The sequence below is a fragment of the Microtus oregoni genome, unplaced genomic scaffold, assembly GCF_018167655.1.
Source record: "Microtus oregoni isolate MIOR12 unplaced genomic scaffold, Mior012 000002F_ref0000024, whole genome shotgun sequence".
Taxonomy (NCBI): Eukaryota; Metazoa; Chordata; class Mammalia; order Rodentia; family Cricetidae; genus Microtus; species Microtus oregoni.
Window position 1 is genome coordinate 56488397 of NW_024543061.1, and position 13022 is coordinate 56501418.

Here is a 13022-nt window from a genome sequence, read left to right on the forward strand (position 1 = left end):
TTCCTCATCAGGAAGCTCCTGGCACCCCAGGACCCAGAGTTGACCTGAAAACAGGCTGCAGAGGTTCAGAGGTGCATCTCCACAGCTGGGCTGAGCTTCACTTTGGGCCCGTCAGAGTGGTCTTTTCTCACTGTAAAATTGCCTCTTACAGGGGTCACCCACTACTGATGAGACGCTGTTCATTTTGAAGCTAGCTGGGTCTTTTTGTTTTGCGTGTTTTTGGTCTTTTGAGACGGGGTTTCTCTCTATGGCCCTGGCTGTCCTGGAACACTCTTTGTAGACCAGGCTGGACTTCAACTTAGAGATCTACCTGCCTCTCCCTCCTGAGGGTTGGGATTAAAGCTATGCCAGACTGAAGCTGGCATTTTATGCGAGAGACATGTCACTTTTCTCTTGTTTGATGTCATGTCCTGGTAGTGACTGCTTTAGGAGCATTTTCAGACACAGAGCAAGGAAGGGGTTTGGGCCGAGACTAGGTTTGTGAGAAAGAAGTTGTCAAGTGGTAAAGGCTTTTGTGCTGCTGGGCCTCAGGAAAGTTTCCTAGCTCTTGGGCTTGTTCCCCTCAGGACCTCATGTTTTGGGGTTTAAGCATTAAATGGTCTGTATATTGACAACTTTGCGTTCTGTATAAAAAGACCTCATTCTTTTGTTCTGGATGGCCAGCCCTTGACTGCCTGGGCCATCTCCCAGCCTCTGCACTGTTGTTCTGTGGTCTACTTTTCTCTAACTGTTCCTAATTTGGACTAGTACCTACATGAAAGGTGAGCCTTTTCTCATGTGTGTGTATGTGTGCATTTTGTGTTGAGATCTCACTGGCCTGGCTGAAGACAAGACTCTCCCGAGCACAGTGAATAATCCAGGTGGCTGCAGTGACCCTCAGACCAGCCCAGAGACGAAGCCCCATTCCTATCTAGATGCCATCAGGAGTGGCCTGGACGACTTGGAGGCCAGCAGCTCCTATAGCAGTGAGCAGCAGTTGTGCCCATATGCTGCTGCTGGGGAGTGCCGGTTTGGAGATGCCTGTGTCTACCTGCATGGGGACATGTGTGAGATCTGCAGGCTTCAAGTCCTACACCCCTTTGACCCAGAACAAAGAAAAGCTCATGAGAAGGTAACTTGAAAACCTTAGCATGAACTCATTTTAAGAAACCTGAATGTACCATGGGACAGATCAGGAGTCTCAGAGACTATCTTTCTGCCAGAATGCCCGTGTTGTGTATCTGACTTAGTTTTACTGTTTCCAAGTTCCTTTCCTGTTGCTGTTTTATCAGTTTTTTGATTATTTAGGACAAAGAAGGATGGCTCAGCAATTAAGAATACTTGCTGCTCTTGCAGAAGACCAGCATTGGCTTCCCAGTGCCCACTGCTGACATGCTCTCCTCACTTCCACAAGAACCTCGTTTACATACACATGTGCGCACGCACACACACGAGTAATAGTGATGAGATAAATCATTAAGCTTTAAGAAATGCAAAGTAGTGCTGGAGAGATGGCTCAGCAGTTAAGAGCACTGGCTGTTCTTCCAGAGGATCCGGGTTCAATTCCCAGAACCCACATGGCAGCTCATAACTGCCTGTAACTCCAGTTACAGGGGATCTGACACTCTCACACAGATATACATGCAGGCAAACATGGAAGCACATGAAATAAAAATTAAAAAGAAATAAAAATAATTTTGTTTTGTTTTTCGAGACAGTGTTTCTCTGTAGCTTTGGAGCCTGTCCTGGAACTAGCTCTTGTAGACCAGGCTGGCCTTGAACTCACAGAGATCCCCCTGCCTCTGCCTCCCCGAGTGCTGGGATTAAAGGCGTGTGCCGCCACCGCCCGGCTGAAAAATAATTTTTTAAAAAGAAGCTTCAATGTGTTCATTTCACAGAACATTGAGTATATTCTTTGAGAAAACTCAGAGTAAAAGAAATGCAAAGTATAGAAAGCAATCCCCACTCAGGAGTGCGTATGCCTGTGTTTGCCCTCTGTACCACGCAGCACCCAGTCTCTCACCCTCCCTCCCTAGGTTTACACATCTCTGTGGTGGGGCTCCAGGCAGCCAATATTTTGGAAACTTTGAAAAACCTTTATCGTGGACTTTTCTTTTAATTGTGTGTGTCTGTGTGCCTGAATATCTGTGCGTGTATGCATACGCGTGTGAGTACCTATAGGGTGAGAGAGGTGTAGAATCTTGAACTGGAGTTAGAGGCAGTTGTTGAACCTGCCCAATGAGAGTAGGATCCCAAATGCAAGTCTTTTGGAAGAGCAACAAGAGCTCTTAACTGCTGTGCCATCTCTTTAGTCCCTTTTATCATGGACTCTTGGAGCCAAATGTTGAAAGGTTGTGAATGTCCCTGGTATCTAGAGGCTGTCTCACATTAGGCTGTGCTCATTCCAGGGTTACAGTGTTAGAGTCCAGGTCACCTCTTGTAAGGACGTGGTAATTACCCAGTGGGATAAAATGGTCATGACCTCTCTTGACAGAGGAGGCCTATATCCCAGGAGGGCTGCTAATGCACATGCCAGCAGACAGCATTCCTGGCAGTCCAGCCTCCATGGGACAGTGGGCTAGCAAGCTGCAGAAATCAGATTGGTTCTGTTCTTTATTCGTGTGCAGAGGGCACTGCTGTGTGCACTCACTCAAAGCAGGGATTTGGGTCTTCTCATCTGCCTTCATTCACTTGAATTCACTCAGCTGGGTCACAGTTACTTAACATTTACTGGATTGGTATGGCATAGAATAGGCATGACATCCAGAAGAGCCAGGAGACCTGTGACCCAGTGCTCATGAATGCTGCAATTCCCACAGTGATCTAAGTGTTGTAGAACTCCATGGCTGTAAGCTGGTAGTGATCATATCCTACTAGGGAACTTGGGACAAGGACAAGGTGGCTTGAGGTCCACTTTGTGGTCAGATCTTTGTGTCCTGAATTCAGGGACTATGGGTACTGTTTTTACACGGTCCTGTGACTATGTAACTGAGCAACTCCTGGGTTCCTCTCTGTCGTCCTCAGATGTGTATGTCGACATTTGAACACGAGATGGAAAAGGCTTTTGCCTTCCAGGCAAGCCAGGACAAAGTGTGCAGCATCTGTATGGAGGTGATCTTGGAGAAGGCATCTGCTTCTGAGAGGAGGTTTGGCATTCTCTCCAGCTGCAGCCACACCTACTGCCTGTCCTGCATCCGCCAGTGGAGATGTGCAAAGCAGTTTGAAAACCCGATCATAAAGTGAGTGCAGCTGGGTTTCTCTGTGGGCATGGTGACTGCTGCCTTCTAGAGCTCAGGCCCCAGCTGTGAGCTTGTACACGTCAACCTGCCTGTCTTAAGTGATAGCCTCACCTGTCTCTCCATGTTGGAATTTGTAAAACTGTCAGTTGTTGCCGGCTGGGTTCTGTCTTGTGGACCTGGTGGACTCAGGACAGTCGTGTTTGCTTTAGGCTAGTTGCTTTGTAACATTTTTGTGCTTTGGGGCTTTTTACCTTAATAACAGGGTTGATTCTCCCTTGGGATATGGCTCCCCTCCACTCTCTAATACCTGGTGCATGTTGTTGGGGAACTTGCGTGTGTGCAGCAGCTTCACTGAGAGTACAGTCCTGCAGTGCCCAGTACTTCACTGAGAGTACAGTCCTGCCGTGCCCAGTACTTTCCAGTTGCTGTTGACATGAGCCTAGTTTTAGAAACTTCATCATCCCCAACCTGGACTGCCACCTGCCCGTTCCTGTTGTCTTCTGTCAGGCAGCCTCCAGCCTAGGTTCTTTCTCTATAAATCCCTTACTCTGCCTGTCATTTACATGGCCTTTGCCTTAGCGAATGTTCCCAGGGCCACCCCTGATGAGCATGCTGTGTGGGTGAGTTCTCTGAGAACAGCTTGTAACCTGTTCACTAGCTAGTGAGCACTCATGTAGATCCCAGGAGCTTCATGGTAGCTTGGCCTTTAACTGAAGCCATTTCCTACTCTTAGCTGCTGATAGAGATTTCAGTTTCTTTACATCCTCTCCAACACTTACAGGAGTAAAGTGTATCTCACTGTCATCTCGTCTTCGGTACACTGAGGATAATGAGTATTGTTGTGTACTTATTGGCTATCCCAGATGAATGCGCCAATCTCTGTTTCTTTTTTTTCTTTCTTTTTTTTTTTTTTGTTTGCTTGTTTGTTTGTTTTTTGAGACAGGGTTTCTCTGTGGCTTTTGGAGCCTGTCCTGGAACCAGCTATTGTAGACCAGGCTGGCCTCGAACTCACAGAGATCCCCCTGCCTCTGCCTCCTGAGTGCTGGGACTACAGGCATGCGCCACCACCGCCCGGCCTCAAATCTCTGTTTCTTATTAAGTCGAATGTTTTCATCAGCACAAGCTGCTCTTAGATAATGGTGCTTATATCTCTGGCCATACATTTGAGCAAGGGGTTTCGGAGTGGAATGTGCAAAGGATTCATGATTTATTTTCTCCCTTACAAACTTGATTTGTTTGTTCCTCAGGTCTTGTCCAGAATGCCGTGTGATATCAGAGTTTGTAATTCCAAGTGTGTACTGGGTAGAAGATCAGAATAAAAAGAATGAATTGATTGAAGCTTTCAAACAGGGAATGGGGTAAGTGCCTTGATTTCATTGGGGATTCTGGTACCTCCATGGCTGGGTGTGGTTTGAGCTTCTGTCATCTTCAGGTTTCCCAAGAGTGTGGACCCGGTGGATGGATATCAGAGCTTCTTACTCCTGTCAGGCACTTTGCTGGGCAGACAGGTTCTACGGTGAGCCCTGGTGCTGAGGTTAATGTGACTCCTCTGATTGTCCAAGCATTGAACAAGAACCTGTTGAGGGTCTGCCATCTCACAGGCCTTGTCCATTGCAGGGGACATCGCTCAAGCTGACAGCGCCAGCCTCACACAGCTCACACTCTAGGAAAGGAAAACACTGAGCAGTCAAGTGAATAAAGCAAAGGCGCCCCGCCTTAATTGAAGTGCAGATGAGAAGTGACCCCCGTGTACTTGTCATGGCAGCACATTTTGTTGCCTAGTCTGACCTCGGTCTTCAGCCTCAGCTGCCCTAGTGATAGGATTACAGGCATGTACAACCATGCCTGGCTTCTTTTTAAAAGAAGGAATATTCTATGAGAATATTCCTATTGCCTTATAAAATGTATGTTCTGTTTACATTATTACAAAGCCCATATGGCAACATCAGAGTTGCCATTTAAAGCCCACTTTTAAAGGTTTTTTTTTACTTAAATAACATTTTTTTTGTTTATTCTTCATACCTACCAGTTTCCCCTCCTCCCCTCACACCCCTCCCCTTACCCATCTGCCCCGTTCCCATCTGCTCCTTTATTCTTCTGTTGTTTTTATTGAGACCCACTCTCACTGTGTAGCCTTGGCTGGCCTAGAACTCATACACCATCATAACTAGCCAAAAATCAATTTTTTTCTTGCTTTTTACCTGTTATTTGTTTTGCAAATTTTTGTATTTATATAATTACTATAGCTTCATTGTAGCACGATTAATAAAAACCCAGAGACAGATATTGGGATTCAACCTGAAGACCAAAAAAGCAAAGCAGCCAGTCAGTGGCTCTCACCTCTACCTCAGTCAGAAATGGTGATCCTGCCTCCAGGAATCTCAGAATGAGACTGACTGAAAGCTGTCTCCTCCCGTCTTATATTCCTCTCTAGTGCTGGGATTAAAGGTGTGCACCACTACCGCCTGGTTTCTATGGCAGACTAGTGTGGCAACTGGGATTAAGGGTGTGTGTCACCACTGCCTGGTCTGTAAGGCTGACCAGGGTGGCTGTTTTACTTGCTGGCCTTCAGGCAAGCTTTATTTATTAAAATACAAATGAAATATCACTGTACCTAATATTTACCCACTTTACCATTTTCCCCTGTGTCATATGATTGTCCATCCACAAGAGGGCAGATGGAGCAGGACAGAGCTGGCTGGGCTTAGAAAGTTGCTTTGCTGTTTAGAAGGCTTTCCAGTACTGTTGACCTTGCCTGGCTGTGGCAGTGTGTCCCTTTGGTGGATGTTCTTGAGCAGTCTCCAGAACATGAACTTCTGCCAAGTGCCACCAGGGAACAGAGATGAGATCATCTCTCATCAAAGTGTGATAGGCCAGTGTGGTGGCAGATTTCTTCATTAGTGCCTTATGCCAGAACAGAGGAAGCACTTGGGGCCACCTTGGGTGCAAGAAGAAAGCCATGTGGTCCTGAATACCCTGTCCTTGTGGGCTAGGCTGGAGACTTACTAGTGGGAAAGGGGGGATGTCAAGGAAGACTGTCCCTGGTAATGGGACAGTGGGTTTGGGAGTTTTGTCAATAGCTTAGATGGATGTGAGAGCAGAGAACACCAAGTGAGGTAACCAAGGTGGAGCTTTTGACTTTTGTAGGCAGATAGATAGGGCTGGAGGAGAAAAGGGAAAGCCATGTGAGAGTGGAGCCTAGGGACGGCAGGGTTTTCGTTTGTGGGTTGGTTGGTTTTGTTTCTTTTTTGGTTTTTGTTTGGCTGGTTGGTTTTGTTTTTGGACAGGGTTTCTGTGTAGCCCTGGCTGTCCTGGAACTAGTTCTGTAGACCAGGCTGGCATCAAACGCAGAGATCCAAACTCATAGAGATCCTCATGCCTCTGCCTCCCGAGTGCTGGGATTAAAGGTGTGTGCCACACCATCCAAGGGGTTTGTTTTGATATGGGCCCTGACTGGCTAGAGCTTTTTATAGACTAGGCTGGCCTCAAAACTGTGGCAACCTTCCTGCTTCTGTTTCCTGAGATCTGGGATTACAGATGTAGGCCACCATGCCCACTGAGAAGGCAGTTCTGAAGCTACTGAAGGACCCTGAGAGACCTTAATGTCCAAGCTATAAAAAATAAAATCCCAGAACAGTGGAGGCGGCCAAAGGGACAAGGAAGAGTTAGGATAGGTTCTAAAAGTAGAAGGTACCTATAGCTTTAGCATCTAAGACGTGCTTTACTAGGCTGCCTCCTGCTGTGACAGGATTCCTGACCAGGAGGAAAGAACTAAATTCACTTGGGAGACTTGAGCAGAGCACGCAAATCAGCCTCAGACCTCGGCACCTGAAGTAACTAAGCCTCACTTGGCCCTGGAGCTGCTGGGACTGGGAGAAGGGCTGCCCTTGCTTCAGAGCACTACAGCCTCCATGCAGTGCATCCCAGCAGCATTGTCCAGCTTGGAAATCAGAATCCCACTTCACGTCTACTAGCCTAGGTTTCCCCAGTGTCACAGGGGGGGCTGCAGGAAGACTGTAGCTGAACTTCAGTTTTCCACCAGCCTCTGATTCTTTCATCATTCATTCATTTATTTTGTGTGTGTGCTTTTCAGGAAAAAGGCATGTAAATACTTTGAACAAGGCAAGGGGACCTGTCCCTTTGGAAGCAAGTGCCTTTACCGCCATGCTTACCCTGATGGGCGGCTGGCAGAGCCAGAGAAACCTCGGAAGCAGCTGAGTTCTGAAGGCACCGTGAGGGTAAGCTGGTTAGGGAAGATTTGGGATAATTCTAGTTACTGCCCAGACCCCTCCTAATAGCTTTGGCAGCAGAGCAGTGGGGTCAACAAAAGCAAAGCAAGCTGGCACTCAGAGTTTGCTGTCATCTCCACTGACCCAGGTGTGCTTTTTGGCTGTTTTTGCAGTTCTTCAACTCAGTGCGGCTTTGGGATTTTATCGAAAATCGAGAAACCCAGCAGGTCCCCAGCACAGAGGATGTCGACGTGACGGAGCTTGGAGACCTCTTCATGCACCTTTCTGGAGTAGAGCCATCAGAGACCTAGACTCAGTGCTGACACCTTCATTTTGGGCTCTGCGGTCACAGCTTTCCAAGGCAGGTTGTAGCCTGCCACTGACAAGGTGGCGTACCTGGATGTGAGTGGCAGCGAATCCCCTTGGTCTCTTCATGCTCCACTTTCACAGCCCTGGTGAAGGGAAGGACATAAGATAACCAAGTCCATGGAATCACTACGTTTAGAGTTGAGCTCTTAGTTGTTGTACCTCCAGCCCCTTTCTCGGGGACCAGCTACGTGGTCCAGCTGTTTTAATTGATTGCTTTTAAATGAAACCCAACCGCCATCTTTTCTTTTGTGACTTTCTTCCTTAAGTAACAGTAAACTTGGAGCTGCTCATAAAGGAGCAGATCAGTTTCTCTTAATCAAGGTGTCGCCAGCCCTGTGGAGGGCTCCTCTGCAGCGACCATCTCATCTCTAATGTAGCTGCTGTGAGCCTTTGGATTTATTTATGCAGCTCTGGAGAGCACATGGTCACCATGGTCGTGTTGCTGCACCATAGTGTAGACGACGGCTACTTCTCTGAGGATGGTCAGGCTTGATCGGGTCCCTCCAGAGCCCCAAGTCAGCGGGGATGTGCAGTTGACAGTTAAAGGGTGGCTCCTGTCGGTAAAGGTCTCCAGGGAAACCCCATCACCATCTTCCCCTTGCAGTGAGCGTAAGACACTGAGGTGTCACACTCAGACTGCCCATTCTCCTGTAAAGTAGGCTCGACACTGTTTTTGAGGTCCTGACCCAGTAGTCACTTGTATCTGAGGGGACATGAGGCCAAAACAGCCTGTAAATGTAATACTGTGTATAACACTGTAATTCAGAGCAAGTTTGTTCTAAGCCTGAATTTATTTTTGTAAAAAGCCCTGTAGATATCAAATATTTTATAAATGTGCTCACTCCTTATAGTGTGGGTATGCTCCTTAAACCTGTGTGCTTTTTGCTTGGCTGTTCATGTAAATGCAGAGAAGGCTCACACAGCACAGACCCTCAAACAAGAAACAAGTAGGTGTCCGTGCTGTGAAATCATTATTACTTTTGAAGGAGTCAGTAGCCATTAAACCTAAATTTAATTTATTTTATTAAAATAACATAATTGAGGAACCATCAGATAACTGTATCTTGTCAGGCGCAATAAAAACAAAATTAAGACCCCAAATCATTAAGAAAACCTGTATTCCTGGCTTTCTTACAGACAAAGATGTGACTAGAGATAGGCTGGGCTGCAGCCCACCCCATAGGGGCAGCTCCTGGAAGACAGATTCAGCGTGTGGGAGGCTACCCGAAGGTGGAGCACCGCTCTTGGAAAGCCGTCCACACAGAACACCTTAGACACGATTCACAAAGTGAAGTTCTGTAGTACCAAAGCAGGCTCCCCCAGGTGGCCAGGACTCCATGTGCAAAACTGGCACTGGCACTGCACCACTGTCTGTGCCCTGCAGCAGATGGGCTCAGCAAGCCAAGTTCCCGACTGCACGTCCCTGCAGCAGCCAGAGTGCGAGCCACTTTGACTTCTCTCCAAGGCCATTTTCTTGTCCTAAAAATACTCAGCTGACTTGTATACCTCTGGATCAGAGCAGGCTAGCATGGTGGACAGCTTCCTTTCCCAGGGCAGGAGGGGTAAAAAAGAAGGCAACATGAAGTTAAGGCCCTGTGAGTAGTCTAGGTCCTTAGCAGCAGCTTCTCTGAAAACATGCATTCTGCCCCCAAGGAAACAAAGTGGTGGTGCCTGCTGACTCTTCTTCCCCTGGTGGCCTAAGGACAGCTACATCAGCTAGAAGACCGGTAGCCTCGGCGATGTGGTCAGCGTGCAAGCATTGATGTCCTCCGTGTGGGCCGCCCGATGCAGAGAGGGCTCAGAGGCACTCCTGTTGATTTTCGGCAGAGAGTGCTGAAGCAGCTCAATGGAAGACAGGATCTGAAACAAGGCCCCAGTGTGCTCGGGTTAGATGGACTTGGTATCTCCCCAGCCATACCTTTCAGTCAAGTGTCCAAAGCACACAAGAGCTTGTGGAACACAGAAGGTCCACTCCCCACCACATCTGCATGCTCAGAATACAATCATATTTGAACTACTGAGCTAACCTGGGGAAACAGAGGTCTCTCTTCTTTTACTTTCTTCACACAGTCCGCCACCAACCTCTTCATTGCCTTGGGGCAGTTCTTGTAGAGCCTGCTAAGATCTGGGGAAGCATATCCACGGCCCACCATGAAAATGATCTAAAGAAGGAAACAGTTGAGCAAACTCGTTTGAACACTGAAACTCACAGCCCCTCGCTGCTTTGCCAGGCCCTGTGCAGATCACCTGATCTCGGTTGTTGATGTGCGAGTAGGGAAGCTCCCCGGTCATGAGCTCATACAGCACAATGCCATAGGAGTAGACGTCAGACTGGAAGCTGAACGGGTTGTTATCCTGCATTCGGATTACCTCTGGAGCCTATGAGGACAAAGTATGTTAGTATCTGGGTGATGGGCTCCAGAGACATTCAGGAGCCAACTAGTCAGAGGGAGTCCAGGCCTTAGCTCAGGGTAGCTCTTCCCCAAAGATTAAACCCCCGGGCTCTGGCCTCTGTTGCCTTAAGCTGATACCAGGGATCAACCAAATTCCCGAAACTGGTATGCACCCAGCTCGGGGCCAGCTTCCTCACCATCCACAGTACAGAGCCAGTGGGCTGTTCAACCTGTTGAGAACCACTCCAGCGTGACTTCACTGTTGCCAAACCAAAATCTCCAATTTTCACCGTGAGGCCTTCATGGAGAAATATATCTCAATGCTTGTTAAGGAGACTGACAGTTTAGCATTCATTCTACCTCCTTCACCTCGCTACTAAATCAAATTCTGAAATTAGTTATCTTCCAGAAGGCAGGACCCCAGACTGTTCACCTACATGTGGCACTCGCACTCAGCACCAAATGTTTCCTTTAAAATACCTGCTGGAACTGGTCTACCTGTGACTTCCATCAGCTCACATCTGGGTAATGGTCATTTTGGTCTAACTTTGTGACCTGCTGGTCCATGGGAGTTCAAACCTTACATCTGTGCTAATATGTAAGAGCATTGCCTAGCTGCTAAAAAAACAAAAATCTTACTTCAGGAAAGTGTAACAAAGTGGTCATGGCCACTAATCCAGCACAGACATTCAGCACAGCTAAGCTTAACACTGCCACACCATGTACCGTCTCACAGCATAAAAGGTGCACAGTTGGTATGAGGAACAAGGAATACGGTTTCTAACAGTGGACTCTAGGCTGACTCCTGTGCATTCCAGGACAACATGTAGCAATTTCAGATCTTGAACAGTGGAGAAAAGGAAACAATCTGAATTGACACCGATTCCAGGGGACCCACAAGAAACATGGCCCTTTTGCGGAGGTCAGGAGATTAGTGGAGTTTTTTACTAAAGTAGTCACAGTAGTTCCAGTCCCAGAATGTATAATGAGAGCAGATCTACTATCCCAATTGCCAGAGTTCTCACAATGGTTCCCTGACTGCAGTGAGGGCTGTTATGGTTGGAAAGACTACATAAAAGCTTTCAGAGTTGGCCTTTGCCAGGGAAAATAGCCAAAAAACAAAGTCACATCCCTGGAATTTTATAGAGTTACTATACAAGGTGTGGTGTCTTTATTTCAGTTAACACACTTCTTGGTACATGATGTGCAGCTATTGATCTAGCATTTTCTTGGTACCTGTCCAAGAACCACTAGAAACAATTTGCTTTCAGTTGGCAAGACCAATAATATACCTTTACAGTTTTACCACAAGGATGTTTTAGCTCTCCTGCCCTGTGTCATAACTTAGTTTGAAAGGATCTTCATATCTGTGTCTTCCACCAAATACATTGATCTACTGTATGAATGGCTGAGCAAGAGGCAGCAACCACTTTGGACTTGCTGGTAACACATCGAGCAGTGCATCAGAGGATGGGAAATAAATCCAAAATCTTGAAAATCTGGCTTGTAGTTACTTTCTCTTCTGTATGTACAACAGTATCTCAAGAAGATTTTGTATAATTCACTGAGTTTAAATTTTGTATCTCCACTCTAAAAGGAATTGTTTCCAGATCACTGTTGGGGAAAAAAGACTTTAAGGAAGTCTTGTGGATACAGTCACTGGAGGCTGCAGTAGGCCCATGTGTTTTCCTTTAAGAAGCTCTCCCCAAGCACTGTGAACCATATGTGAGAAAAGGGATCCTTTGGGTCCCTAAGCTGAGAACTTGATACCAAAGGATACTGTTGGATTTCATGTCTCTGTGGATGATGTTCTTTGCATGCAAATAGCTGTGAGGGAGAAAAATCAGTTAACTATTAGGCACCCAGGAGCCTGTCTTCCCAGCCCAAGCCTGTCACCTATAGAAAGGGTACAGACAGTGTAAATGCACTGACAGTTTCACTCAAAAGCCTCACTGCCCATCAGCTAACTGGGTAGCAATTCGCCCTGCATACTGCAACTTGGATAGGGTTTGCAAACAAAAAAATAGGGAAGATGCCATAATTTTTACCACACATTTCATCCAAAGACGTCCCAGCACCCACATCAGGCAGCTCATGAATGACTCCAGCTCCTGAGTACTGGCACGTGTGCACACATCTACACACAGACCCACACAAATATACACAATTTTTTAATTGACAGAAGTACTGGTGAGCAGAGGGCGTTCCTGTTGCCTGGGCCCAAGGTTCCTACAAACAGTGGCTAGGCCTGGCTGATGAGGAATGGGAGCTTTAGAGTTCCCGTGCATCATCCAGTGTCGAAGAGCCCACCCAGGTGCCACTCAGTTCAGCTCCCACAAGGACTCACCAAACTGTCTACTTACTCCATTCCCTGAGCTGTCTGTCGGGCAATGTCAATTAGCTGGAACATCTGGAATTTGGTCTCCTGGACATGCAGATGTTTATAGAGACTGCTGCCTTCACACCACTGGGTCACAATGGCCAGGTTGTCCTTTGTCATGTACCCCATGAACAGCAGGATATTAACATGCCGTGTTTTGCTGGGGGAAGGAGAAGCAGGGAAAGCACAACTATGAGAGCACTGCCTGCAGTCAGCTGAAGCCCAGCCTTCATTCACCTCCATGCTGGCCTTGCCTACAGAGGATGCTCTCTGCACAGGACCCCTCATCTGTGGAATCCACCCCTGTCCAGATCATCCCTACAAACCTAAGAGTGATTCAGTAGCTAGGGCTAGCTAGGGCTTGGGCTCCAGAGCAAAGCAGACTAGCTATAAAAAGATGCCTGGAAAAACAATTCCCCTACCACGCGCCAAA

General features: G+C 47.3%; 2 protein-coding genes across 3 annotated transcripts in view; one reads left to right on the top strand and one right to left on the bottom strand.

Annotated features, from left to right (window-relative positions):
* The window catches only part of Mkrn2 (makorin ring finger protein 2), a 35094-nt gene extending 26264 nt beyond the window's left edge, over positions 1-8830 (top strand). Inside the window, exons 4-8 of the mRNA XM_041645198.1 lie at positions 807-1111; positions 3004-3218; positions 4466-4576; positions 7312-7456; positions 7621-8830. Of these exons, the coding sequence (XP_041501132.1) occupies positions 807-1111; positions 3004-3218; positions 4466-4576; positions 7312-7456; positions 7621-7758 (914 nt within the window). The 3' untranslated portion in view covers positions 7759-8830. The remainder of the gene's footprint in view (positions 1-806; positions 1112-3003; positions 3219-4465; positions 4577-7311; positions 7457-7620) is intronic.
* The window catches only part of Raf1 (Raf-1 proto-oncogene, serine/threonine kinase), a 58497-nt gene continuing 54286 nt past the window's right edge, over positions 8812-13022 (bottom strand). For both annotated transcript variants that reach the window (XM_041645180.1, XM_041645188.1), the window contains 6 exons: positions 12573-12749; positions 11990-12036; positions 10407-10525; positions 10064-10195; positions 9844-9978; positions 8812-9676 (listed from right to left, as the gene is read on the bottom strand). In XM_041645180.1, coding sequence (XP_041501114.1) covers positions 9533-9676; positions 9844-9978; positions 10064-10195; positions 10407-10525; positions 11990-12036; positions 12573-12749 — 754 coding nt within the window. In that variant the 3' untranslated portion in view covers positions 8812-9532. The remainder of the gene's footprint in view (positions 9677-9843; positions 9979-10063; positions 10196-10406; positions 10526-11989; positions 12037-12572; positions 12750-13022) is intronic.